The sequence below is a fragment of the Ochotona curzoniae genome, unplaced genomic scaffold (assembly GCF_017591425.1).
Source record: "Ochotona curzoniae isolate NIBS_2020 unplaced genomic scaffold, NIBS_Ocur_1.0 contig_3190, whole genome shotgun sequence".
NCBI lineage: Eukaryota > Metazoa > Chordata > Mammalia > Lagomorpha > Ochotonidae > Ochotona > Ochotona curzoniae.
Window position 1 is genome coordinate 1,654,712 of NW_024465751.1, and position 27,762 is coordinate 1,682,473.

The window sequence follows — 27,762 nt, forward strand, 5'->3', positions numbered from 1 at the left end:
CGTGCCTCCGACCTCTATCCACTGCAGGTACAGGCACTTCTGGTTGTCACTTCAAATCCCATTTGAAAAGGCCACCGTTCGCATGAATCATACAGCGTGAAGACCCGGGGAAGAGTTCTTCCTACTTTCTACTCCGCTTTCTGCCCCTGCTGAGCTTTCGCCCTGAGCGGAAGAGCAGACACGGCGCTCCCAAGGCCCAGAGCCTGTGCGTGGCCCTCGGCTTGCGCTCCGATGGTCACATCCCCACTTTACAGACTGCACACTGGCTTCAGCTTGCGCCTTCTCGGGAATCCAAGAGAAGCACCTTGGAAAGTGGCATTGGTCGTTGGAAACAAATCCTTTGTTTCGCCAGGTCGTCTTGGGGTTCTGGGTTTAGAAGGAGGGCACTTCCGTCAGTTGGCAGGAAGTGGAACTAAACGCCAAGCTTGCTTTGGTGCATATGTGTGGGCCACAGGGGGCTTAGGGAAGATTGTGGAAATCTGTGTTACACATTAAAAAAATGTGTATGGAATTTAGCATGTTTGGCAGGCAAATCAACATGTCTTTTTCATTCCATCTCCTGGAAACTCACCTGTTTACCTCTTAAACTCCTAAAAGGAGCTTCCTGGCAAGGGGAAAGGTTTCCGTTGGCTTCCAGCTTGGGGGTTTGCAGTCCCGTTAGTGGACGCTGGCAATGGCAGAACACGCTCGCGAGGGTCATGCCTTCCGCTACCAAGTCTGTGACCTTTCCTGATGAAGCCATCCGTGACCCGGCCACCTGTCCTGCTCTGGCAACTTACCCCCATCGCTGCCACACTCCAAACACTGCAGTTGAATCAGACCTCCACCCTGAGCCATAAACCATTACCCCGTTAGCCTGGAGATAAGGCTTCAGAGGTCAAACACTGGCCTGTGTTTGGGGAACAAAGTCTTGTTCCATCCCTAGCAGCCCTCACAGGTAAGGAAGCGGACCTCAGGCCTGTCCACTCCCATAACCAAACCACACAGGACTAGCAAGCATTGGAAATGTGGCCAGTGTAACTGAATGACTATACTTATATTTGACCTATTCTTAGTTAAAGTAGAAGTTAGTCATGATGATTAGTTAATTCATTAGTGCAAATGAAGAACCTTTTAATTTAAGATTTATGTATGTGTTTGAAAAGCAGAAAGAATTACAGAGAAAGAAGGAAAGGACAGAGATCCTAAATCCACTGGCTCCCACTGAATGGCTGCAGTGGCCGGAGCTGGGCCAGGCTGAAGCCAGGAACCCAGAGCTCTGTCTAGGCCTCCCACGAGGGTGGCAAGGGCCCAGGCACTCGAGTCTTTTTCCAGTACTTTCCCAGGCACAGTAACAGGGATCCGGATTGAAAGGAGCAGCTGAGATTCAAACTGGTGTTCACAGTTGATGGCAGCATCGTGGGCTGCAGCTTAAGCTGCTGTGCCACAAGGCCAGCCCCGGGCTTTATCTTTTTTTAATTTTAATTTCACTTTAGGAATTAGCCGCCTGAGGGAGCCTGCGGTGTAAGCTAACAGATTAGCCTGCTGGCAGCTGCCTGCAGGAGACACAGTTTGTCCAGGTGAGGGACAGGACACTTTATTTCTTACAGCACATCAAGCAGCCTGTCCCGAAGTCCCAGGGTGCTTTCTTCAGGAGCCTTTGCCAGGAACTGGGCAGTTCTATTTAAGCTTCCACCTGGAGAGGAACTTTGTTCACTGTTGAATTGTCAGCACCCAAGAATGGGCCTGATGTGTCCTGGGGACCCTGTGATTCTTTGCTAAACAACCCGCAGCTCTGGTTCTTGCTAATACACCAGGAGTCTGCACCAGGCAGTAAGGACAGTCCCTGTGCTTGACAAGGCTCTCACACGGATCAGCTCAGTGCTGAACCATGCAAGGCTCCGCAGGGCCCCAGGCAGGGATCCAGCGCCCACGAATGATGCCACCGAGAAGGTGTTTCACGGAGGGGCCAGGGAGGCTGGGATGGGCAGAGGTGCTCCTGGCTGGAGCTGAGCTTCAGCAGGTGCCATGGGGAGGCCCCACACCACAGGCCAGCCCCACTCCGAAGCGGATGCCCCCTTAACCCTTTCTGGGCACTGCCCAGAGAGATGATAAAGTCTGTGTGGTCACCTCCCACACAGGGCATCCCTTGTCTGGCCAGCAGGCAGTTCTCTGGGGCCAAGAGTGCCCTGTGAGCTTCTAGAAGCCTAGCCACAGCTGCACCCCCCCACCCTGCAGGTGCCAGCCGAGCATCCCTGGCATGGCAGCTTCCAGGTAGCCTGACCTCAGCTGAGGAAACAAACACCTGAAACCTGGACTGGTAGAGTGACTCCGAGGTCACAGGGAGTCACTTGCTCCGAAGGCGAGTCCCACAGCTCCCAACGGCCAGGCAGCTTGGGTTTCCTGCTCGTGCCTGCACTGGCCTTTATCTTCACAGTCACGCGGTGCTTTCCTCCGGTGTGCCCCTGCCGATGAGCAGTGGAGTTGCAGCCAGGAATCGGGGACTTCCTGCCACTCACAGTCTGCTTCACACACCGAGCTGCCTGGACCCTCTCCCTGGGTCCCCCTTACAAAACACTTCTCAAATGGAATAGCTTTCCCTATCTGCCCGACTATCTTCTGTGACTCCCGTCTGCCCCCAGGGCAGGGCCAAAACTTTGGCCTTGACTTGTGGGGTTCCTTTGTAATTTACCAGCTTCCTTCCAACCATTCAGTCTCGATGTTGCCCATACATACCAACTCCCTCTGACATGTGAAAAAGAAGCATCATTTGCTCCATATAGACTCCCTGCCGGGCGCCTCATCTCAGGCCAGGATGGGGCTGCGGTTGTATTGTGAACACCTCACCAGAACTGCCTGAGGTCAGTTCTATACTAGAAAAGAAAGTGGAGTTCAGAGAGGCTGATGAACCATGCAGGTCTCAGAGTCAAGAGCCAGCGGACCAAAGGTGGCCCCCAAATCATGCATTAGACCAGTGGTGTCCACTGGAGCCCTCCCAGTGCTGGGAATGGCCTCTGTCCACTTCAGTAGCCAGTGACTACCTGGAGCACTAGAAGTCGGGCCTCTACGGCTGAGCAACTGTGTCTTAACTTCTAGTTAAAAGTAGCTCCCAGAGGCTAGTGGCTGGAAAGCCCGAGATGTCACACTGCCCACAAGCTAACACAGCCTGCTGGCGGGCACTGGGAAAGGACACGAGCTCCCACAGCCACAGGCGGATCTTTCCTGTTCACGCACACAGGCAGGTGGACAGCGTCCTTGTCACTTGTCCTTCAGGTCCCAAGAGCTGGCTTCATTGATGAGACAGATGAGAGGGAGGGACAGAGAAAGAGGGTGACTTTCCATCTGCTGGTTCACTCTGCCAGTGGCTGAGTCAGGCAGAGCCAGGAGCCTAGAATTCCATCCGGTCCCATCTGTGAGTGGCAGGGGCCATCTTCCGCTGCTTTCCCGGGTGCACTGGCAGGGAGTTGGATCAGAAATGGAACAGCCAGGATTAGAACTGGTGCGCACAGAGGATGCCGGCTTTGCCCACCGTTGTTGAGGTCCTTTGGGGGAGTGAACCAGCAAGTGGAAGAGCTCCCTCTGTCTATAACCCTGCCTTTCAAATAAAATAAATAAGTACATCTGAAAAAAGCATACCCCCGGGACACTGGCATTCTCCTTTCCTGCTTGCCCTGCTGTGGCACCCTTCCAGGCCCCTGCTGCCTTCTACCTCCTCCCTCGGATGCCCTGCCCAGCCCTGCCCTCTAAGGAAGTGTCTAAAGTCGGAGCCTGTTCCTCCACCTGGCTACTGCCTCCAATGCTGCCCTCTCAGGATGTGGGGGGCAAACGGACCAACAAACAAGGGCCCCCAAGAGCAAAGCTGGAGGTCTCCCAGTGCCCACTATGTGCCCCACATTATTGATGCCCCAGTTTGCTGCCCACTGCTCTCCCCAGACCCAGAGGTGTAGGTGGCCCTCTGCCTTTCTCAGGCAAGGGATTGGGACCAGAGCAGGCTGTATGGTGTAGTGAGCTGAGCTTCTGCCTGTGGCACTGTCATATCATATGGGCATGGTTTGTGTCCTGGCTGCCCCACTAATGATCCAGCTCCCTGTTTATGACCTGAAAAGCAATAGAGGACATCACAAGGCCACGGGGAACACTTTCCAGGAAGCGCTGTGTTGAAAGAGCTGTGTTTGATTCTGGTCCATTCCCCTGCAGCCCCAGCCATCACACCATCACCTGGTCACTGCCAGCTTGGCCATAGCCCACCATCTGCCAGGCTTTGGAACCAGGCACCCCTCCTTGCTAGCCACATTTTGCCAGTGCTGAAACTGGAGCTCAGCCATGCATGGCCACTGCCTGCTAGGTGCCAGGGCCTGGGTGGAACGCAGTCCTCTGGACTCTTGCCCAGTCGTGGCAAGTCAAACAACTGTGGGGAGAAGAAAGAAAAGTGTTGACAGGCCCCCTGTGCTTGCAGGCGCTGCTACCCAATGAGCAAGCCCAGAGGCTGAGTGACTGGCAAGTGAGCGAGCCGAGGGTCAGTGCAAGGTGCTGTGAGTCTTCTCAGTCGAAGTTCTCGGCTGAGGATGCTGAATACCTGGGCTCCGCCAAGCTTGTGCCAGATGGGAGGCTTCTGGCAGGAGGCGGCACACGTCAGAAACACTCAGACTCTGTTGCCCAAAACAGGTGGCATGGGCAAGCCCACTTTCGGTGGAGCTGCAGGCACAGCCTGCCGTAGGGAGGGGGCATGATGCCTTTTCGTGGCATGATGTCACTGGCCGTGCATGCCTGCGCTCTGCAGAGGACACTCGGGTTTGATGCCTGGCTCCGTCTGCCCAGGAGTGGTTGTTCAGCTCTGCGCATCCTTCCTAACCACCCTGGGCTTCAGCCTCCTCCTCTGCGAGATGGGGGTGCTCCTGGGAGCACGTGCAGCCTGCCACAACTGCGGAAACAGCAGAAGTGCACGCTCCAGTCCTGCAGACTGGACATGCAAGACCAGGGTGCCGCAGACTTGGTCCTCGATTAGGATTCTCTTCCCGGCTTGCTGGAGGCCAGCTTTATACTGCGTCCTTGTGTAGCCCTACTTGGGGTGCCAGGGTGTCTCCCCTCTTCTTAGAGGACCCTGGTTCAATCAGGTTAGGGCCTGGCTTGATGACCTTCTTCCCTGTCACCTCCCGAAGGCTCTGCCGTGTCTGCAGGTGCATCGGCCCCGGCAGCAACCTCGCTCTTCTTCAGGGCCGGTCTCTCCCTGTCCTCAGTGGCCAGCCTTGCTCAGAGCCACTTCCCCTGAGACAGGCTAGGGACTGACTGGTGCGCCCAGGCTGTGGTATTGGAGTCCTGGAGGAGAACTCCCTCTCGTTGCCCTGTGTCTGAGCACGTTTCCAGGTCTCACTCGTGCCCTTCTGCCTTCCTGGACATTAGTGACACAGAATCATCCAGGGCTTGGAATGACTTCTTGACACTGCAGGGTGACACTCGGAAGCTCTACCTCAGTGTCCCCTTCCTCGATGGTGGCTGTGCCCGGCATGGAGTGTGTGTCTGAGGTCAGCTGGGTTGGCAGAGGGTGCCAGCAGCTGACGAGGGAACGATGAGAAAATCCTCCCTGGTATCTCTGATCAGGAAAGCATTGCACGCACCTGGCAGTGACCACAGCACAGCCAGCTGGGACTGTAACTGGGACCTCAGACATTTGGTGACACTGTTTGATAAGCCCCCTCCCAGCAGCTGCTGACCCCAAAAAAGCAACCGCTGTATCCACTGGGTATCACAGCGGATCTCTCCGTCCACAGCGTGCCCAGCCATTTCCTGCGATTCTTAGAAATATTCCAGAATTGAAACACGCTTACCCCTGACAACGTGCTCCATGACCAGCTGTGAGCTCCGCTGTGGGTGCCAGCCACACACTTACCTGCACACCCCTGAACCACACTCACACACATCCCCCTCTGTCTGGAGAGAGAAAGGCCTGGGTTTGCTTTCTGGGTTCCAGCCCCCCAGTTCTGTCCTCGCCTCTCTCTGAGCCTGGGTTTGATCCTCTGCTTGGTGGGGGAGCCAGTTCCCTCACTGCCCTTGGGACTGCTGTGCCACCACTTTCCCTGGTGCTGGGTGCACAGCAGGTGTCGGGGCAGGAGGAGGAGGGCAGCTTCCTCCTTCGGTCAGTCCTCCCAAGCCCTTCTTACCCTTCATGGCCTCAGGCCGGTAGCCCTCAGTCCCAGCACCCTTGGGAGTCCTTGATTCCTCAGCCCCATGGCCCCTGGGAATCCCTCCTCCTCGCTGCTGTGAGTTCTCCAAGTCAAGTGCAACTCCCCTGGGATGGCTTGCGCACTCGGCACGGACGCCAGGGCAGGAAGTGGTGAGAGGTTGCCCAGCAGAGCTCGCTGGACTCCCAGTGTGGCTGGGGCATGGGCTTTGTACCCTTGTGTCCCCTGGCTGCTGGCCAAAGTTCTTGGAGCTGCCTGTGCTGTTCTTGCCCCACACTGGGCCCATGCATACCACGTTAGTGATGAACTTGACCTTGCCCGACTAAGCACACATCAGGCCCTCTGTTCAAATCTTGCCACTCTCTCCCAGTGGTAAATCTGAGTTTTGCTTTTTTTTTTTCTTATTTTACAGGTAAAGAAATGAGGCTCAGAGAGGTTAAGGATCTCCCCTGAAGTCACACAGAACTGGTAGGTGGCAGAGCTGGGCGTGAATACCTCCCTCGCTGACTATACTGCCCAGTTTTTGCCCCTTCAGGCAGGGCTCTCTGCAGGGACACCTGTGGCTCCAGTCTTTGTCTCAGGGTGAGGAAGAACCGTTGGGGCTGAAAAGTGAGAAGGGCGGGCAGGGTGAGATTTGATCAGATCAGCCCCTGCTCCAATACAAACCCCAAGCTACTGCACACCGGTCCTGGAGTGAGCTCGTGGGGTGGTCAGAGTCCACCTGCTCAGGGAGACCCTCCAAGGCTCCAGACTCTCTAGGAACCAGGGCTGGGCCACACAGCAGGGGCCAGGCACTTCCTCCCGAGCTGTTGGCCTCATATCCTGTCCAGGTCTGGTCTGCCACAGTTCTGCACAGTGTGGTTTTGTAGTATTTTTGGTCTGTTGTTTTTGTAAAAGGCTCAGCCAGTCTATTGGCAGAGTTCTGCTTTCTTCTTCCTGAAAATGGCTGATCTGCTCAGCTCAGCCGGGCTATTCCAAGCTCAGCTAGGACCATGCCCAGCCCAGCTAAGTCCATGCCCAGCCCAGCCAGGGCCATGCCCAGCCCAGCCAGGACCATGCTCAGCCCAGCCAGGACCATGCACAACCCAGCCAGGACCATGTACAGCCCAGCTGGAGTCATACCCAGCACAGCCGTGACCATGCCTAGCCCAGCCCAGCCAGGATTATGCACAACCCAGCTAGGTTCATTTACAGCCCGGCTGGAGTCATGCCCAGCCCAGCCAGGACCATGCTCAGCCCAGCTAGGGTCATACCCAGGGAGGATAATGTCCACCCCAGCTAGGGACACATACAGTCCAGTTAGGCCCATGCACAGCCAGCCAGGAGAGAATTTTCAGATAGGAAAGCCAAAGACCAGATGTTGCTAGCCTAACCCCCTAGCCTTCAGAATTCCTGACTATTTGTGGTCCAGGTGGTGTGACATTGCCATTGCCCTTGTTGCCTTTTACTGTGAGGATTCTGAGGCCTGGAATGTAAGACCCGCCCCCACGATTCTCACCAAGCACAAAGCAGCATGGCTGTGGCTCCCTGAGCTCGAGGGCCTTGCTGCATTGCAGTGCATTCCACCTGCTGCCTGGACCATTACCACCCTTAGCTGGGGGACAGGGCAGCCAGGGGCAGCCAGGGGCAGCCAGGTGACTCAGCACACTGTAGAGTGTCACTACATGATTCAGCCAGGCAGGGGCTCTTGACAGCAGGCTGTGTGAAGGCAATGGCCGTGATCTCCACAGGAGAGCCAGAACCAGGGTCAAACAAGGGCCGCACGAGGAAGGAAGGCATGCTGGGCAGGAGCAGGCCTGGTGTGTGCTGAGACCGATAAGGGATGTGCTGGGCAGAGTGTCCTACTCCGAGTTGGATTCTCTGCTGGCTTCCCCACCCTTCTCCCCACATCTCCTTCTCACTCATATTCCCCTGTCTGCTCCCCACGCTCGTAGGAGTGTGCCAGGAATTCCATGTTTTGTATCCAGAGAAGTCAGGCAGAATTCAATGGGGGCAGAACAGTTGCATCTGAAAGGAGGAAGCTACCTGTCTTACTTCTTAATCGTTTTTGCACAAGTCCCCTTCGGTTAAACTTAAAACTGGTTCCTGTTCTTGCGCTGTGTTTATATTCTCATGATGTACTTTTGAACCAGGACTGTGAATTCTCAGTACAGGGCCATGCACTTGTTCCAGGCCCACTTTCCAAGTAGAGACTTGGATTTCAACAACAGAGACAGAGCAGTCACTCACATAGGATGCTGAACTTCCTACCTGAGGACCAGGTCTTGGGCAGAGGTGGGCTAGCCTGTGTCCTGGCAGTCACCGTGCTGAGACTGCTCTGTCCACCCTGTGGCAATGTTGGCACCTGTGGGGCTCCTGTGGGTGCCTGGCATGGTGTCGGCATGATGAGCGTGGGGAGTTAGGAATCCCGGACTCCACAAGTGACCGAGCAAGCTTGAGCTCCCCTTGTGCCTTCCCTGGGCTCAGAAGACAAATCAGATGGGCGGTGTCTCCCGCACATGCCTGAAACGCAGCCAGCCTTGGCTCTGAGGCATAGAACAGCTGGGCTTGGGGGACAGAGCCTTCTGGAAGCTTCCCTTTGATGAGCAGATCTCTGGCTCTGGGCACAGGGAGGCCTTCAGAAGGGGGCAGTGCCATGGCGGTCCTGCCTGGGGCCTCCAGACTGGAGCTGTGGGCCTGTCCTCACTCTCCCCAACCTGGGGCCTGGGGCTGCCAATGCAGCCAACTTGTTTCAGAGTGGCTCGCTTTCGGCAGGGCCCAGAAGGACCTATTAAGTCTTCCATTAACTGAATCTCATTCAGCTGGAAAAATAATCATCAGAAAATCATTCTGCCTGGCTGCTGTCTGGGGAGCCCGGGGAGCTTGTTTGAAGGAACGTTTACACAGCATCTGGACAGCAGGCCATGCCCCTCTCCGTCCCCAAGGAGCAGGTGGCTCAGTGGTCGACCAGCAAGCCGGGGGCAGATCGGGCTCATTGGGCCGTCCCCGTCTATCGTCCAGGCATCAAGGGGCGGGCCCAGGGCAGGTCACCAGGGACGCAGTCCTGAATGAAACAGACCACCTCTTCAGTGGCAACGCAGGCTCAGGCTGGCCGCTGTCTTCGTTTGGACAAACTCCAGAGAACTCTTGGTTCAGCTCTGGTTTCAATCGTGTCAAGTAGTCAAAGACATTCGGCTCTCTAACCTGTCTGTTTACCCCAATATCTGGCCCTTGTTCAGACTAGTATCCCTAGGCTTGCTAACCAAAGCTGGTCTCTCTCTGTCCCTTTCTCTCTCTTAATCAGAACAAATTTTTTATAATTCAATTGTTTCCTTACAAACTTGTTGATGTGCCCTGATGCCTAGCGTGCGTACACACACACACACACACACACACACACACACACACACACACACACACACACACACACGAAAAGGTGTCATACCAGAGCTGGACAGCTGGAATCTCCCTTTAGCTTCAATCTTATCAAAAATGCACACCTCTGGGCTTAACTTTTTGGGGCCTCACTTTCCTCATCTGTAGGCTGGGTGTGTAAGCCGTCAGTGGAATAAGGCTGCGAAGTTTGTTATTATCTCTGAGTCGCTGTGGTAGAAACGGGCCAAGCTGAGGACGCCCCTGGGGGTCTCGGGAGCACCAGCCTTGCTTTCCTTTTGCAAGCAGGACCAGCTGTGGCTTGTGCTTCCCCTGCATCTCTGGAAATGGACTCACAAGGAGAGCTCTCATCTTGAACCTGCCATGGTCAGGTGCACACAGCTTGATGAGACCGTTCACAGTTGTCACAAGGGGCCATGAAGTCCATAGGGAGCCCAGGAGTACCCCATGCCCAGCACCGTGTGTGGCAGTGAATGATGTAGTTCCCACTGCAGACACAGCCGGCAGTGCGGGTCCACCGCTCTCTGTGGAACTTAGAGCAGGTGACCCTGCAGGCTCCGCCTGGCAGGGGGCAGCTTCATACTCCTCCCAGTGCTCTGCGGGTCCCCCCCCCCTTTTGTGGTGCAGGGCAGAGGCTGAAAACTTGGACACCCACCCCCGCCGCCACCGTGTTTCGGAGCTGAACGAGCAAATTCATCAGATAAGGACGGTTGCCTCCTTCCTGGCGACACGGGGAGCTGGGCCGTAGCCAACGCCAACGACGGAAGCTTCTGCAACAGACAGGACAGGCATCAGGCGCTCTGAACTGTCTTGGAAGTGTGCTGAGCTCTGTGCCACCCCAATCGGGGAATGCTTTCTCCCTGTGGTGCAAGTGCCAGTCTGTGAACCCACAACCCCTTGCGTTCCTGGCCACAGTGCAAACTGCTTAATGTCTGCAGGTCTGCCCCATCCCTCACCTGCCAAGCCCAGTTGTCAGGGCTAAGAAGATTTGAATTCCTTTCATGTGGCTGGGGATAGGAAAACACGCCCAGCTTCTCCCCCAGGTGACCCTAACTAATCCCGCCTAATCCACCTTCTCTGGGCCCTTCCTTGACACTCCTGCCCAGCACCACTCTTTGTCCTGGGGGAGCAACTTTATTTTCGAGGATTTGCAGCAATCCCGCCCCTTTGGGGTGATAGGGGAATGGACCAGTTAGCCTGAGCCCCAGCAGCGGCTTCACTTGTGCTGTCTGTCTCTGAGCTGGAGCCCCAGGGACTACCGTGGGCACCCCTCTCTGCTTGCCGCTCGCACGCCAGCTGTGGCTCCCAGCCAAGTCCGAGCCTGGAGACATCCACCATGGGGTGCCCTTCCAGCAGCCGCTCCCTCTGAAGGGCAACCTGGTTTCCAGCTGTTCCCCGGCGTCACTGCTGTGTACCTGGCGGGGTTGAGGTGGCTTCTGCCAACATGCTACAATTACCCTGACGCTTCTTAACCTTGGTGACGCCCAGCACCACCTGCTTGGAGACATAGGTCCCTGGTGAGTGGATGGTCCAGGTGCTGGATCCGGGTGTGGGCCTTCTGCTTGACTGCACTCCCCAGTGGGAAGAAAAACGTGGTGCTAGGTATGTTCGATGAAGCAGCGAGGGTGTCATTGATAGCACTGGGGAGGTAGGACAGGGCAGTATCCAAGAGCAGGCTTGGGGTGAGCCCTGGCCTTGCCATGTGACTTGGCATCAGCTACCTGAGCCCAGGTCCTCTGTAGGATAGGCTTGGTGCGTCCATCTCCATCACACAGCCGGAGACTCTGTTCCGCATGTTGGCTCTTCCCTAAAGAGCTGTGTGGTTTGGGGAGAACTCAGCAGAGCTGGGTGCACTTGCCCCAGGGTGCCCTATGAAAGCTGTGTTAGAGGTTGGCACCCTCTGGGTTGGGCAGGCTGGGCACAGGTCAGATGAAAAGGCTGTTAGGGTCTCCAGAGAAGGAGCATGGATGACGCTGGTGACCCCTGGTCTGGTACAAAACACCACTGAGCATCCTTAACATGACACGGGTCAGCAAGCGTTCCTACCCTGACCCTCATGCCTGTGTCCCGTGGAAGAGCAGGGCTGCCCCTGTGTTGGGGGATGCAGGCCCAGTGCCCAGAAAAGTGGACTGACTTACCCATGTCCCTTGGTTACGGGAAGCACATTTGTGTTCAGTTTACCTGTGTGCACTGATGTACTGTGATGAATGTTCTGGAGAAGTCAGAATCACATGGTCTCGCCCCAAAGACTCCGTACTGTCCTCTGTCTCCTAGGTGCTGATGAGCCCTCTGCATCCCCAGTCCTCCCCCAGCTGTGATGACCCCTGCCCGCCCCGGTCCTCCTAAGGACCCCTGCCCCGGTCCTCCGTGAGAGCCCCCACCAGCCCCTGGTCCTCAGTGAGAGCCCTTGCCCGCCCCTGATCCTCCTAAGGACCCCTGCCCCCGGTCCTCCGTGAGGGCCCCACCCGCCCCTGGTCCTCGGTGAGGGCCCTTGCCCGCTCCTGGTCCTCCCCTCAGGGCGTGATCAGCCTTGGTCTGCAGGACCAGAGGTGCTGCTGGCCACCCACCTGCCGCCTTTGCTCCCCAGAATCCCTAAGGGTTAGCGTGCCCAGGTGGCCTGTCAGCTTCATCATCGTCCTGTGCTCTGCGGTTGGTAACTTCAGAGGCCAAAGAAACTTGGGATTAGAAGGTTGTGGAAATCCGTACAGGACTTTGTCATAATATAGATTTCCATGAAATTTTTGAAGATATTCTTGATGTCTGATTTTTAATTTCTTTTTTAGATTTATTCTATTTGTATTGGAAAGCCAGATTTATAGAGGAGAGACAGCAAGAAAGCTCTTCCATCTGCTGGCTGCAATGGCTGGACCTGAGTCGATCTGAAGCCAGGAGCCAGGAGCCTCCTCCAGGTCTCCCACACAGGTGCAGGGTCCCAAGGCTTTGGGCTGTCCTCTACTGCTCTCCCAGGCCACAAGCAGGGAGCTGGATGGGAAGTGGGGCAGCCAGGACATGACCCAGTAACCATATTGTAACAGCTCTTGTAAGGGGAGGATTAGCTAATTGAGCCTTCACACCAGGCCCCTGGTTTCTTTTCTTGTAATTCTTCTTCCTTTTTTGAAAAAAAAAATTTAGTTTTTATTGACTTGAAAAGAAGAGTTAGAGTGAGCAAGATACACAGAAAGATCTTCCATCTGCTGATTCCCTTCTCAAATGGCCGCAACGGCCAGTGCGGGGTTAGGCTAAAGTCTTTCTGTGGCTCCCCCCATTGGTGCAGGAGCCTGGGCACTTGCCATCTCCTACCGCTTTCCCAGAAGCATTGAAGCATTAGCAGAGAGCTGGGGCAAAAGTGGAGCAGCCAGGACTCGAACCGGAGTTCATATGGGATTCCAGCACTGCATCAGTGGTTCAGTGCCACAGTGCCGGTCCCAGTGCTCGATGTCATTAGGTCTTTTGAAGGACAGGGTAGGGATTCAGGTAGCCTGCTTCCTACATAAGCTGTGTGCTGACGGTAAGGCCAGGGTGCAGAGCACCAGCAGAGAGTGGCAGCTTGCAGTGGCAGTGTCGCAGGGCTGGGGACGAGGGTCGAGGCTGGCTCCTGTGGCTTGTTCCGCTCTCGGGCATTTGTAACGAGCTGGAGGCTGTCCCAGGCGGGTGATAACCCCAGTTCAGCAGATGTGTATCAATTGCTCAAACCCCGTGTGTGTCATCCCTTGGCGATTTCAGGCAGCTCTCTCGGTCCCTGGTAATTAATTGTCCCTGACACCTCATTCCCCAGAAGCTTTATCTGCCTCACCGCTGCTGTGCCTTATTAGCCTCAGGGACAGGTGCAGGCTTTGTGGTGTCTCCAGCCTCGCAGTGGTGACTGTCACTCAACCGAAAAGATCAGGGGTCCTTTTTCCTGCTCCTGCCTCTCTGGTTCTCTCCAGAGGCTGGCATTGCACACGTACATCCTTGGTCTGCTGTGTCTTCATCCAGGTTCCGCTAGGGAGCCAAGCGTGGCGTCCCCCACACGGCCAGGCTACCTCACCCTGTGCCGAGAACAGGCCGTTGTCTTCCTGTGGCTTCTCCGGGGCCTGGGAGCTGAGAGGGCGTCCTTGCAATTTCTCCTAGGACTTTCCTAGCGCACATTTGTTTTGAAATGTGCTGGACTCCAGCCTCCCAGAGGCACTGGGACCTTGTGAAGGCCTCAGAAGCTTTCCCCTGAGCCTTCCGTGGTATATTCCAGCCTGCTCACTCAGTGCCTGGAACAGCATGGGGAACAGCAAGGCTGGGTGAATTGGAGAAATGCATAGATCTTGATGAGTTGGTGAGCAGACTGTGCTCAGCTGAAGGGGTGGTTCAGAGAGGCTGGGTAACGTAGCATCGTCACGCAGCAAGCAGGTGGCACAGCCCAGCGCAAATCAAGCTCCGTCACCTCTCAAGCCCATGCTTCGGGGCTCACATCTGCCCTTGGGTTTTCCTTTCCTCATTCATTTTGGCATCTTTCTCACCACAGGGAACTCCACCAGGCAGGCAGCATGTGGCAGGTTCCCAAGCCACAACCAGCACGAACCAGGCCATCCATCACAGGGTGTCCAGGAGGGGACAGATGAGTCAACAGTACAGGTGGGGGCTGCAGGCTAAGGGGCCCCTAACTCAGCCCAGAATGGACTGGACTTCCTCGTGGGAGTCAGCACGTACTGGGCCCCACCCAGCTAGCAAGAGGCACACAGTCCAGGAAGATGGGAGTGGGGACAGAAGCCAGAGTGGCTGTAACATGTGGCACTTGGCCATGGTGCTTGGGTTACAGATAATCTGCTTTACACAGAGAAAGGACAGCTGCTTTCTCGTGTGTAAAGCTGCACAGTCTGGGGACGGAGAGCTGCGGGCAGGTTGGATCAGAAATTTGGCACCATTTGCCTCATTCAGCTCTCACCCCTTTGACACAAGCCGGCAAAATGACCGGCATCGTGCTGTGCCCACATCCAAAGATCTAGATGGGTCCCAATAGCAGGTGTCTGAGCCTGCGCCCTGCCCTGGACCCATCCCTATGCTGTCACGGATGGGAGCCCTCTGCTGGCAGGTTGTCCAGCTCTCCGACAGGGTCGCTCCTTGGCCTCTGTGGGCCTTCATCCTTGGCCTCCGTGGGCCTCCATCCTTCAGCCTCTATGGGCCTCCATCCTTGTCCTCCGTGGTCCTTCATCCTTGGCCTCTGTGGGCCTCCATCCCTCGGCCTCTGTGGGCCTCCATCCCTCTGCCTCTATGGGCCTTCATCCTTGGCCTCTGTGGGTCTCCGTCCTTGGCCTTTGTGGGCCTCCATCCTTGGCCTCTGTGGGCCTCCATCCCTTGGCCTCTGTGGGTGCACTTGCTTCTCTTTTCTCCCACACCTGGCCCCATCAGTGAACCACTTTAGGTCTCATTTTTTTCCCAGCATCTAGCTGGAAGTAATGCCTGGGGGATTATCTGAACAGACCCACTTGGATTTATCTATCTACTCACTCACTTGTTCCTGTGTTGACACAGGAAAATGAAAGTTTAGCAATTGCCTAATAGTCCCTTTTTTATATCACTTCTGTCTTCTTAGCAGTACCACAGTAGGAAGTAATTATTTCACTTTACAGAAGAAATCGGCCACACAGCTCAACCAATCGGAACTAGAACGTGGATAACCCAAATCCTCTCCATTGGAGTGAGGCAGAGCCCATGGGGAGTGGTTGGTGGCCTGAGCCATGCTGTGGGCCTAGCATTGTTGCGTTTGTTGCTGCAGAAATCCCAAATTCAGGAGTGAGAGATGCAGCAAGGGTGCACTGAGCACTGCCCATGCTGCTTGCGTTGGGATGCAGGGTTGGCCCATTTCTCTGTGCCTTGATGCTCGCAGGTCCTGGGTCCTTGTGACAGGTAACAGCTGGGCGGCTGGCTCTGCAGGGACTCTGGGTGAGCCCATTGTACACACGCTCACACCAAGGCTCCAGAGGGCCTGTCATCCTTGGAGTCCCCTGCCGCATTGGCTGGATCAGTGGCTGGGAGTGCTTCCCCGGGAGGCGTGGAACGAGCAGTCCCACTGATCTCATTGTTTGCTTCCTCCCTTGTTGTGCAGGTCACTGATGAGCAGGATGCTCCCCAGGCCAGCCCCGTGACCATCTCAACTCCGGAGACCACGTGCGAGCAGCCAGCACGGTCACATCACGCTCTCCAGGGAGGGTGACGGAGACAGCTTCCCTCCAGCCTGGGCAAGACCCTTCCTTCCAGGCTGCAGTGCACCGGGAGCCCTCCCCGAGCACCCGTGGCACCCGCGGCACCCACGGCACCCACGGGTGCTCTCCGAATCCACGGCTTCCAGGTTGAACGAAAGCTTCGCCAAGAGACGCTTCAGCTGTGCTGGGATTGCAATCGTGACTGGCTCCCGTGTTTGCTGAGAGAGCCACCTGCCACACATGGTTGGGGTGCGCCCCTCGGAGCCATCCTCTTCCTGTCCTCTGTCGTGAGGGCTCGTCCCTAGCAGAGTGAAGATGGTGACCCCCAGGAAAAAGACCCTCAAAGCACTCGCCTTCCTCATGCTCCTCATCTTCCTCACCTCCTTCCTCCTCAACTACTCGCACACCATGGTGACCACCACCTGGTTCCCCAAACAGATGGTCCTGGAGCTCTCGGAGAACTTGCGCAGGCTGCTCAAGTCCCGGCCATGCACCTGCACGCACTGTGTGGGCCAGCGCAAGCTCTCGGCATGGTTTGACGAGCGCTTCAACCACACCATGCAGCCGCTGCTCACGACACACAACGCCCTCCTGGATGAGGACACTTACAGATGGTGGCTGGTGAGGCCCGGGCAGCAGGGGGTCAGCGGGAAGGGGAGACTGGGGCTCCTAGGGACTCCTGGAGCCCTGCAGGGTTCTGGTTATTCCTCTCTGGTCCTTTACCACGGGATCCGTGACATGTGGCGGTCAGAGCAAAGGGGGTACTGCCTAGGTTCCTGCACCTGTCATCCCCAGGGACCACAAACAGCCCTGGCAGCAGGAAGTGCTCTGAAAGCAGATCTGAGGCTAAGCTAAACCCAGAGCAAAGAAACCTGGAACTTGCTGGACACGTAGCCAGAAGCCAAGGCGGAAGTCTACTCAGGGGAATCCAGAGGTCTGATCCAGGTGTCTGCAAGGTTGTTCCAGGGTTGAGCATAAGTAGATCAAAGAAGAGCCAGATACATTGTGCTGTGTTCATGACACCTGCCGTACACCAAGCACTGATAGAATGTGATGGAGAAGACCCTGCCTCCCTGGGTCTGTCCTCTGTCCTCTGGGCTGGGGTGAGAGGGCACACAGAGGGTCCCAAGGCAGGGCCCTGCTGCTGCACAGAGTGGGCACAGGGGCTGCACACAGGTGCACCTGCTCACCCCTCCTCTGGGGCTGGGCCCTCAGAGATGGCTTCCCAGAGGAGAGTGCCGAGCTCAGCCTGGAGGAGTGAGCTTGTGCGTGGGTCTGGGGTGAGAGGGTATCTGCAGGAGCATCAAGCTATAACGCCATGTGCCAGGGACCACTGAGAGAGTACTGTGGTCTCTTGGAGGCCATCGCAAGTGAAGGAGCCACAAGGGGCACCAAGCAACCAGACCTTGGGAGGCACATTGTCTGGGTAGGACGGGAACAGATCTGGGGTCCTGCAGTGTGGGCTGCATGACACTCCGTGACACAAGACAGTGCACCAGGCGCTGCCCCTGGAAGTCATCCCATCCCGTCTCTGCTGGTATTCCTTTTCTATCTTGGCAGCACGCTGCCTCTAATTGGCAGACTGCCTCCTTGGGCACTCGCAGCGCTTGTCAGTCTCACTGTGTGCCCAGAGAAGTCAGCTTGTCTGAGCACGCACAAGCCAGAGCCGGGACCTGCTCGGCTTGTGTCATTTTCATTGTGCTGTACTGTGACTCTCTACTCCTGCCAAGCTGTCCTTTCTGTCCACTTGGGCTATCCTCGTCAGGCTTACATCCCCAAGGACCTGGCTGCTTTTCTGTAGTGAGTCCTGGGAGCAAAGCCACGTGACGCACGGCAGTGCTGTGCGTAGCACCCAGTGGATACCAGGCAGCTCTTGCTTAGTTCAGCATCCAGCAGCTGCTCCAACCACACAGGGAGGAACACAGTGCCAGGTCACCTTGGCAAGGCCAAGTGCACAGCGGCCCTTCTTGGCTGGGGACCTCCGGTGGGCCTCCTGCAGAGTAGCCTGGCTGTGGCCTCAACCCAGGCATGCTGGGAAGTGGCGGCCACTGCAGCAGCTGCAGCATTGCCTGGGAGCCCGTTGGATGTGCAGCATCTAGACTGTCCCAAGCCCTACTGACTCAGAAGCTGAGCCTTGTTGTGGTCCCCAGGCGATGGGCCAGCCCTGGGGAGCCTATTAGCAACAGGTGTTTAATCAGTATCTTAATTTGCAGTAAAGTGCATGTAACAGAATCCATGCATTTGCACCAGGGTTAGGTAACTTGCCACTTCCTGCCCACAGCCCGCCTTCATCAACCACATCTTCACCGTACCTGAGCCTCCGTCACCCCTCCCTTCTGCTTTGGCGTGATGTGTTTGACTGTTCTAAGTGCCTCGTGCAAACAGAAGGAAATGACCTCTGTCCTTCTGTGGCTTCTTCAAGCACAGTGTTGTCAAGGTTCTACCTTGTTGCATCTTCCCTATATGCCACCTGACCTTGGACGTGCAGTAACTACACACATCAGGGACCTCCTGCGTGTCTGGCTGACTCTGGCTGTCATGGGCGAGGGGACTGTGTGCCAGCCAGCCAGGTGGTAGTTAGGGTTGGGGAGCCTGCGTACCCCCGCTGCCCTTGGCTGCTCTTGTTGGTAAGGTGTGAATGAGGGTCTACAGGCCCCAGGCCAGTGTCTGGATCTGATGTGAGATATTGAGCAAGGTGGGATGAGGTTTGGATGGGCTCCCAAGGTCATGGCTGTGGCCCATGAGAGATGCTAAGGCGAAGCAGGTTGGATGAAGGGGGTGAGTCCCACACAGGCCCTGCCAAGCGTGGCAGGCTGAGCCCAGGTGCACAGTGCAGATCCGAGCTGCCACCTCTGCCATGTGCCTGACTGATCAGCCGAGGTCCTTGTTGCAGGCAACCAGAGCAGTCCTGCCTCATCTTTTCATTCCTGTAGTGAAGTGCCGGAGCCCAGAGAACCATACAGGGAAAAGGGCCTTAGGGTTGGCTCTGTCCTTGGTTCAGCCTCTGCTATTGGCATTCTTGCTGGCCGGTCCCGAGGTGGCAGAGTGCGTTGCATGGTGACAGACAGGGTTTTGGGCAGGGGATGCTCACAGGTGCAGCTCTGTGGTCTCCGAGGGGAAGCCCCGGGGTTCAGTCCTGAGGGCTGCACCCTGATGACAGCCCAGTGTGATCGCATCTCAAGGCCCTTCCTCTAGTCCCCATTCCTGGATGAAGCTTCCGTCGCCTTCAGAGAAGTCCCCAGCTCGGGGAGCACAGCAGGTGCCTGGCTCCCAGCAGGTGCTGCGTGAGTGAGGGCAGCTCGGTCTCCTTGAAGGGCAATGTCTGAGTGGCCTCCATTCTTGGGGCCCGGCAGAGAGAATGAGACAACGGAGGGCCTAGGAATCCCCGGCAGGCGGTTCCACAGCCAGGAAACCGAGCCTGCCGGGGCCAGAGGCAGCACAGTCAGGCTCACCTGTCCCATCTTCTGCCCACAGAAGCTCCAGCGGGAGAAGCAGCCCAATAGCTTCAATGACACCGTCAGGGAACTGTTCAGTGTGGTGCCGGGCAACGTGGACCCTGTGCTGGAGAAAGGGTCGGTGGGCTGCCGGCGCTGTGCTGTGGTGGGCAACTCCGGCAACCTGCGAGAGTCCTTCTACGGGCCAGATATAGACAACCACGACTTTGTGCTGAGGTCAGTGCCCGGGCCCCCGCCCTACCTGCACCATACGCCACGGGACGCTGAGGAGGGGGCTGGCGCAGTGGCAAGTGTCTGGGCTCAGGCTGCCTCAGTCAAGACTGGCCTGGGGACCCCAGGCTCCTTCCTGCACCCTGCAAGCCTTTCCCATCTCAGCTTGTGGGGTCAGGATGGGTCAATACAGAGGGGGACGGAGAAGCCACAGACAAGACACGATTGGCTGGACGAGGCCCATTTTTGTTGTTCAAATCCCTCCCCACTGGGCGATCTGGGCTATAACAGAACCGCGGGCTTGTAACGCAAGCCGCCTTTGCTCTCCCCCAAGTTGAACAGACACGCCAGGAAGCTGTCCCCAGTCTGGCCTGCAGTCCTCGCAGATCACTCACAAATGCCCAAGGGTGAGAGGCCTCCTTCCCGTGCCCCAGAGACCTTCTAGAATAGTCTCTCCGTTTCCGTGCCCTCTGACCCAGTGTCTCAGAGTTCCTGGCTTCCCACCGCGTCTCTGTACCTGCCAGCCAATGGGAATGTGTGTGGTGACATCTGAGCTCAGATTCATTGCCAGGCAGCTCCGCAGTGTTGGCAGCCCGTCTGAGCCGACCATCACGGGTAGCACAGCATGTAGGGTTCTATCCCCCGGGTGCCCGGTGGCAGGCATGCTCCGACCCACCCTCTCAGATCAGATACTGGCAGGGCCCTTGGCACTGGGTCAGGTTTGTGCCCATTTCACAGATGGGGCCCAAGGAGTTGGAAAAGGACTCGGCCAAGGCCACAATTCAGGCCCCTCCCCTTCTGCCACCATCTGTGTCACTTTCCCTTCCAGGATGAACAAGGCGCCCACCATGGGCTTTGAGGTCGACGTGGGGAGCAAGACCACCCACCATCTTGTGTATCCCGAGAGTTTCCGGGAGCTGGGGGAGAACGTGAGCATGGTCCTGGTCCCCTTCAAGACCACCGACCTGCAATGGGTGATCAGCGCCACCACCACGGGCACCATCAGCCAGTGAGTCCCTGCCTCCGTACAGAGCCCCAACCTCTCCTGGGCACCCACGGGGTTCCCCAACAATCCCCATCCCACCGCTTGCTGCTCAGGGACTCCCGTGTGGACCCCCATGATCAGATGCCAGCCCCTTGCACTCCCAACAGCCAAGGCCCAGAGGGAGCAGTGCAGTTGGTGCCGCTGCTGCCCCCAGAGGCCAGGGTGCGCAGCGCACTTGGCCTCCTGCAGAATGAGGAGCTGGCATTGGAGACTTAACTGGTTGAATCCTGGCCATGGCCGTATATTCCCTCCGAACCCCGCGAGGAGAAAGCCGAGGCTTGGCTAGCAGCCTGCCTCTGGCTGAAGCTAGTTCAGCCCAGCCTTCTCTCTGGCCCCCCAGCTCCTAGGTTCCAGAACTGGGGAAGGAGTAGCCTGGGTTTCCTGCCTCTGGGGGCCTCTCTGCAGGGGTCTGGAAGAAGGGAAGGGCTCGGGGCATGGGAGCGGACTGGCCTTAGCCTGGCTGTCAGGAGGGGCGTGCAGTAAGTGACCCCTTCTCTGTCCTCACGTGGGACCTCTGGGATGGGCCGAGACAGTCGATCAAGGGCAGCTGAGGCCCCCACAGTCAGGCAGGTGCTAGGAGGGAGCACTCCTGCTCCCAGCCTCCCAGGGAGGTGTGAAACTGTGGCTCCTGCAGGAGTGAGCCGAGGTCGCCCCCTGCCGCCCACAGGGAGCTGTTGCAGGAGGGCCCTGGAGGCAGGAACCTTAGGATGAGCCAGGGAAGGAGGACTCCTCCCCGTGTAACCCATCTTCTCTGTCCTTCTGCAGCACCTACGTCCCTGTGCCTTCCAAGATCAAAGTGAAACAGGAGAAGGTAAGTTGAGGCTCAAGTGTCTCTCAGGTTCTCAACCCTAGACCCCAGGCTCCAGGCTCCCCAGCGGAGGCAGCAGCGGAGCATTTAGCATCCCTACGAGGAGGGTCCCAGCCCTGGGAGAGGCTCGCAGAGCAGGGTCCTGAGACCCCGAGCATCACCGCCCACGAGCCCACCTGGTTGCTACGTGAAGCTGCAGTTTCAGAGTCGCTTAAAGCCTCAGCTGTAACTCAGCTCGCTCTGTTCACACCCCTCTGCAGTCAGGCCAAGCAGGGATTGCAATGCACCCACCTTCGTCCTTGACACACTAACACCTTCCCACAAGCACAGAGAGGTCAGGCAACTGGCCCAGGGTCACGCAGAAGGCTCAGCTAGAACTGGGTTCCTTGTGCTCCTTGTGCCCTGCTGGGAAGTAGGCATGGGTGCACCAGCACGGGCAGAGCTGGGGGGCAGAAGAGCCCCTGGGAGACAGTAGTACCTGGGCCTGGCTGAGATTCAGGGTCCTGCACGACGCTCCGCCTGAGCAGCTAAGAGGCGGGACATGCACACCCCCAGCTCTGCTTCTGCCAGCTGGGTGACGCCACACATACTGCAGTTCACCCTCCTGACCCCACGTCCACAGCAGTCACCCGAGGACAGACCTCAGTGTGTTAGCTTATCGTTCAAAGTGGGCGATTCCAGCGGTGGGCCCCTGGTGCTAAGAGGCTAAGCTGCCTCTTGGGATGCCCGTTCCAGGTGGAGGCACCTGGCTCTGCTCCTGATCCAGCTCCCCGCCCGCCCAGGAGGCTGCACCAGCTGGCTTCCTACACCTCACAAAGGGAGGTTCAGATCAGGTCCTGAGGCCCCGCCTCGCCTGGCCCAGCTGGTGCAAGTGGTGGGAATGTAAGCCAGTGGATGGGGAGTCTCCGCTCAGTGCCCCCTTCTTTGTCTCATGGCTCACCCCGGGCCTTGTGCTCGCTCCTGCAGATCCTCATCTACCACCCGGCCTTCATCAAGTACGTCTTCGACAGCTGGCTGCAGGGCCACGGGCGGTACCCGTCCACCGGCATCCTGTCCGTCATCTTCTCCATGCACATCTGTGATGAGGTACACCCCTGTGTGCCCAGCAGGGACGGACATGCTGAGGGGGCAGGTGGCCAGGGCATGTCCATCCCTCCTGGAAAATTGGGTTCCGTGTGATACCCGCCTCCCGGGGTGTCATGCAGGGGTCCCCAGAGCCCTCAAGACCCAGCTGGTGCAGGCTCAGATTCAACATTCAAGCTCAAGAGGCCACAGGGAGAGCGGTCCAAGGTTATGGTTCATGGTTGTAATTGCTTCAATAGAATCCCCTGGGGAGGAAATGGTGGCGCCTGCAGCCATAGCACAGCCCAGACTCACCAGAATTCCAGGGGAGTGGGAGTCAGATGTCACCCGAGGGTCCCACTCTCCGCCGAGCCGTGGGCCTGCATGTCTGTGGATTGTCTCACAGGAGGCTGGGCCCCCCACACACACCCCTGGCTGGAGCCCAAGTTCAGGCTGGGCCTCCTTGTCTCACACAGTCCACCCTCCCCTGGCTCATGGATGGACCCCCAGGAAGTGGGTTGCAAGGTGGCCACACAGACTCCATGCCAGTTACCCTTAGAGCCAGCCCTGGGGTCTGCAGCCCCTCCAGCTGCAGCCAGCTGCTCACGGACTCCTGGGAGTCTGCCTCACTCACCTGCCCCCGCTATGGGGTCTGCAGCCCCTCCAGCTGCAGCCAGCTGCTCACGGACTCCTGGGAGTCTGCCTCACTCACCTGCCCCCGCTCTTCCTCCTCCAGGACATTGTCCCTGCTGGCATTCCCAGGAAGCTGCCCCCGGCCTCCTCTGCCCCACCCCTGAAGTCCGCTCTCCATGCTGCTGTCCCCTCCCTGGAAGCTGCTCCTTGGGGCTCCTCTGCCACCTGACTCGAAGGCTCCTTCTTGGGAAAGCTTCCTCTGACCTCAGGCCCCGGCTCCTGCCTCTTCTTGGCCATAGGAGCCCTGAATCAAGCCCATGTCTCTCCAGGGCCAGCCAGGCCTTGATGGCCAAAGGCTGTGTGTCCCTGAGCTCCCTGGCGCCCCCAGTGGACAGCTGCCTGCACTTCATCCTGAGAGCAGAGCGTGGCCACCAGCCCTGGCTGGTGAGGGCCTCAGATGCGGTGGCCCGGCCATGATCCTCACCGCATTTTCCAGATGGCCATTGAGGGCATTCTAGGGCTCAGCTCCACAGCTCAGCCTGCCTCATCTCTCCATTTCTCTCCGTCCTGTCCCATGAGAAGTAAAGATTGCACCTGGCCCAGATGGGGTCCAGCCCCCTCAGCACCACGCACGTGCAGACACACACACACACACACACACACACGTACTCAGCCTTCTGGCTGGCTTGCATCTAGGTTTATTGACTTGTGTTTGCCTCACCAAGCCCAGGGTGCACCGGGAACCTACAGCAGGCGCTGTCTGGATCTTGGCAAGCTACTTTGCTTTCTCCAAGAAGGCCTCCAGCCTCTACTTTGTCTTTTCCAACTTGTTATTGTAAATTGACATGTAACGATTATTTGTGCATGCCCCCTGGGGTGCCACGTGATGCTTGGGGATGGAGAACTGAGGACCTGATGTTAAACAGGTGCGAGGTCCCAGGCAGGTGGTGTTTTCTGTTGCGCATTGGAGCGACCACAGGTCATGATGGTGTGCTGCACACCTGCACACAGCCCCAGGAGTGTTGGGCCCATTTCTGTCCCAAAGGAGGGGGCGGGCACTGTGCCCTGGAGCATGTGACACAGGGTCTGTACCCGCCCCCGCCCGGTTCCTGGAGGCGTCTCACCTTGCCTTTCTCCTGTGCAGGTGGACTTGTATGGCTTTGGGGCAGACAGCAGAGGCAACTGGCACCACTACTGGGAGAACAACCCTTCGGCCGGGGCCTTCCGCAAGACCGGAGTGCACGACGCAGACTTCGAGTCCAATGTCACGGCCACCTTGGCGGCCATCCACAAAATCCGGATCTTCAAAGGCAGATGACGCTGCGCGGGGTGGGGAAGGGACGCGCCCCTCTGCGCCTCTCCATTTCCGGCCCCAGCACCTTGCGGAGCCAAGGGGCCTCCTTGGGGTGTGCCCAGGGTGCCACTCACAGCCTGTGCCCTGGCCTTGAGCAAGGTAGCTCGGTCCTGCCAGAGCTGCAGAGCTACGCTCAGAACCTGTCCCAGCGGGGCGGACAACCCATGCACGGCTGCCCTGGGGGACAACCCCTTCCCACCCCGGGTAGCAGGGAAGGTCCGGTCTAGCTCCGGACACTAAATCATTTTGGCCTGTAGGGTGGCGGGGTGCCTGGCATGGAAGACTCCCTGCTTTGTCAGACAGGCCTGGTCCCTGGCAATGGGCCAGGGCGATGGATCCATTCTCCCTAGGATGTCTCCATGTGCAGCCGTGTGCCCTACAGCTCAGAGCCATGCCTGGTCCCATGGGCATGGGGCCCAGGCAAGATGCTGCCCGTCTTTGCACGAAGCCTGGCCTCTTGCTTGGCGTGACTTCCCCCTGTCACCATTTCCTTCCCAAATCTCACCTGGTGATGGCCAGGAGAGGCCTCCGACAGATCTCCCTAGAAGCTTGGTGATGTTTCTGGCGGGAGCAGGTGCCTCGGCCGGTTGGAGTCATCAGCGGTGGTTCTGATTGTGGCCGGGAGCACAGCTGATGGCTTCCACGTGCCTTGGTGGTGGGGGTGAGGGCAGAAACGCATGCAATGGCTCACATGACAAGGAGGAACCCACGTGGGACAGGGGACCCTCTCCCGGCCAGGCGCCATCGCTCCCCTTCTCTGGCTAAGAGTGTCTGTCCCAGATTCCCGAGCCACTCCCTGGAGCAGAACAAGGCTCAAATGGCCTTCAGCCACGGAGGCCCACTGCTGGTCGGGGCGCCCCCACCTTGCAGGGCCGTCCCAGAGCCCTGTGGCAGGACCCGTTTGTGAGGTCTGGGCGGTGCCTGAGCCACGGTGACTGGCATACCTCACGCCCCCGTGCCTGCTGGCGGCTTCCTTCCTCCTCAGCCTTCCTGATTATTTATTGATTTCTTCGTTCATTCGACTGACATTGTACGCCTGGTGTGTGGCCGTGCTGGTGGGGCTGGCTGGGGGATGAAGCTTGGTCTGGCGGAGCTGGGGTCTGGGCTCAGCTGCTCTTTAGGCTTGGGGTGTCTGGGGCCGATCCCTGGGAGCATCAGGCCAGCAGTCACGCAGCTGTGCCTGCCTCCCAGCCTGGCGGGTTCATCCTCAGGCCTGGTATTCCTCAAGTTCTGAAGCCTCCCTGGGGCCAGGCAGGACGGGAGCTGGCAGGCCTCGGGCATGGTGGGGCTCGGCTCTTTGCCGATGCTAACTCAGAAAAGCCACTTTTCCCCGTGAACACACCTGCTGAAGCATGGCTGCTGCTGCGAGATGAGTGCGAGTGGGGAGAGATAGGAAGAAAGCCCCTCTTCGAAGCCCTGGGGGCCACTTTGGCTCAGGGGCCCCTCTCCATCCTGGGGGAGGGGCGAGCAAGGACAGGCTCTTGCATGCCCTTCTGTGTGGGTTTCCCTGAGGGCATTCACCGTGGCTTTGGTGAGATTCTGCAAGACTCAGAATCCAGACGGTGTTTCCCGTTCAAGAAAAATAACAAATCCTCCTAAACTTGATGCCCGTCCTGCCGCGAGGTCGGCGCTGTGAACCAAACGTGAAGCCAGAGCTCCTGGTGGGCTGCTGCTCCGATTCACCCCCGAAGCCCCTCTCCGGCCCCCAGGACAAACCTGACCTGAATGGGTATCACACAGGCAGCCATGTGGACCGAATCCCCCAGGATGTGAAGGACCCCGGTTCGGGTTACACACTGGCTGCTTTGGATTCCACTGAGCATGCGTAGGTTCCCCACGGTGAAGATGGCATCCACTGTTGCCCGGGCACCTGACTTGCCTTCTCTGATCTTTCCCTCCCCCACTCTGCCTTGGTAGGGAGATGCTCCACTATGAGCCATCTCCCAGCCCAGGAACCCCAGCTCTCTGGTTCCACACTTGAGCAAAGCTAGCCCCAGACGAACCCACGTCACTGGCCAGGGACCGCTGGCTGTGGCCAATAGCGCAAGCAAACCGAGCAAGAATCAGATGCCCAGCTTCCAGAGATGGACATGGTCAGCACTCCCAGCCCAGCTTGTGCCCACCCCTTCCTGCCCCCTGCAGCCCAACCCAGCCTGCTGCCTTTCTCGCCATGGACCTGCACTCATTCTCAGGGTAGAGTCTCCAAAACTCACTGGAACCTCAGCTTCCGCTCTCCGGGCGCAGCAGAAGCATCCATGGCTTCCCAGCCTCTAGTTTCAAGAATCCACTGTCCCCTCCCTGGGGTGAAGGTGGCTACAGCCCACCTGAGGGTGTGGGCTGGAGGAGGAGTGCCCACCCTACACACACACACACACACACACACACACACACACACACACACACACGGCTGGAGCCAAGGCAGGGCTCAGTCTACAGCAGCCAGAGCACTCCTTGGTGTCCAGCGCTGGGCTAGAGGGAGCAGGAGGCTGAGAGCCCAGCATTGCCCGCTGCAGCCTGTTGGGGGAGGGGAGGGCAGGTTGGCAGCTAAAAAGAAGCCAGCTCTCCTTCAGGGGGTGCCTTTCTTTGGCCGCTCCTGCTTGCCTGGCACCCTCCAGCAAACCCTGTGAGCAGGATGCAGTGGGAGAAGCCGGAAGCACGTAGGGGACTTGAACTGGGGTGTGCAGACAGGAGGGGGAGGCAGCAGGAGGGGCCCTGGAGGCCAGTACTACCTCCCTGGGGATCGGGCCTCTGCATCGAAGGCCTCCAGAAGCACAGTGCAGGCTGAGAATCGCGATGTCTATGCCACCTGCCTGTAGCCTGTAGCCTGGGCACAGCAAGATGGAGGCCAGTCAGGGGCTCGCCTGCCCTCTCCCAGTGTATCAATGGCAAACTCCCTTTGTGCAAGCAGACAGCAGGTGGTGTGATGCTGTCGGCTTCCCTCCCCCGGACATGGGGCTATCCAGCCCTTGCCGCCCCAGCTGCCATCTGTGCTGGGCAAAGCATGACAAGTTCCTGTCCCCACGGAGGCTCAGGGCTTTAGCAGCCTCCTTCTCAGCAGGAGAGTGGCTGTCACCGGATGGGTGTTTGTCAAGGTCTGCACAACCTGGTTGGCTGGCTGGGCCCATGATCTGCCCACAGCACAGCTGCCCCAGCCCCTCTCCCAGCTCCCCCTCGCAGCCCAAGGCTCTTGAGCACTTTTTGTCGTCGAGGCAGTCCCAGCATCTGGGTCCTGGGCTTTCCTGTCCCCTGCCACTCCCCTGCTGGCTCCCAGCCCAGTGTGGGTTGATCTGGATGGGTTTTGAATGAAGCTGTCTTCCTACCCAGCCCCTGCTTTCCGGTTTATTTATTGTCAATTATTTCCAATGATCCCAATCAAAGTGAATAAAGAAGAGCTATTTTCTCGTTTGGGTGTGTTGGGCATTTTTCTACTGCAGCCAGACAGTGTTCTTCCAGACCAAGATGAGCCGAGCCCTCCTCCCCAGGGCCCAGAAA

The 27,762-nt window shown here is 57.8% G+C and overlaps 1 protein-coding gene across 1 annotated transcript; it reads left to right on the plus strand.

Moving 5' to 3' along the window:
• The first annotated feature begins 6,569 nt into the window (after positions 1-6,569).
• On the plus strand, positions 6,570-27,174 carry ST3GAL1 (ST3 beta-galactoside alpha-2,3-sialyltransferase 1). Its single transcript, XM_040979248.1, has 7 exons — positions 6,570-6,626; positions 15,607-16,324; positions 19,178-19,374; positions 20,198-20,377; positions 21,179-21,224; positions 22,188-22,307; positions 24,061-27,174. Exons 2-7 carry the CDS (start codon positions 16,019-16,021, stop codon positions 24,232-24,234), a joined length of 1,023 nt encoding a protein of 340 aa, XP_040835182.1. The 5' UTR covers positions 6,570-6,626; positions 15,607-16,018; the 3' UTR covers positions 24,235-27,174.
• Positions 27,175-27,762: the final 588 nt, after the last annotated feature.

Bases quoted from the DNA above. Each gene is read 5' to 3' on its own strand.
- ST3GAL1 (XM_040979248.1), top strand. From the start codon at position 16,019: ATGGTGACCCCCAGGAAAAAGACCCTCAAAGCACTCGCCTTCCTCATG. The intron at 19,375-20,197 runs GTCAGTGCCCGG...TTTCCCTTCCAG, and splicing joins AACCACGACTTTGTGCTGAG to GATGAACAAGGCGCCCACCA. The intron at 21,225-22,187 runs GTAAGTTGAGGC...TCGCTCCTGCAG, and splicing joins TCAAAGTGAAACAGGAGAAG to ATCCTCATCTACCACCCGGC.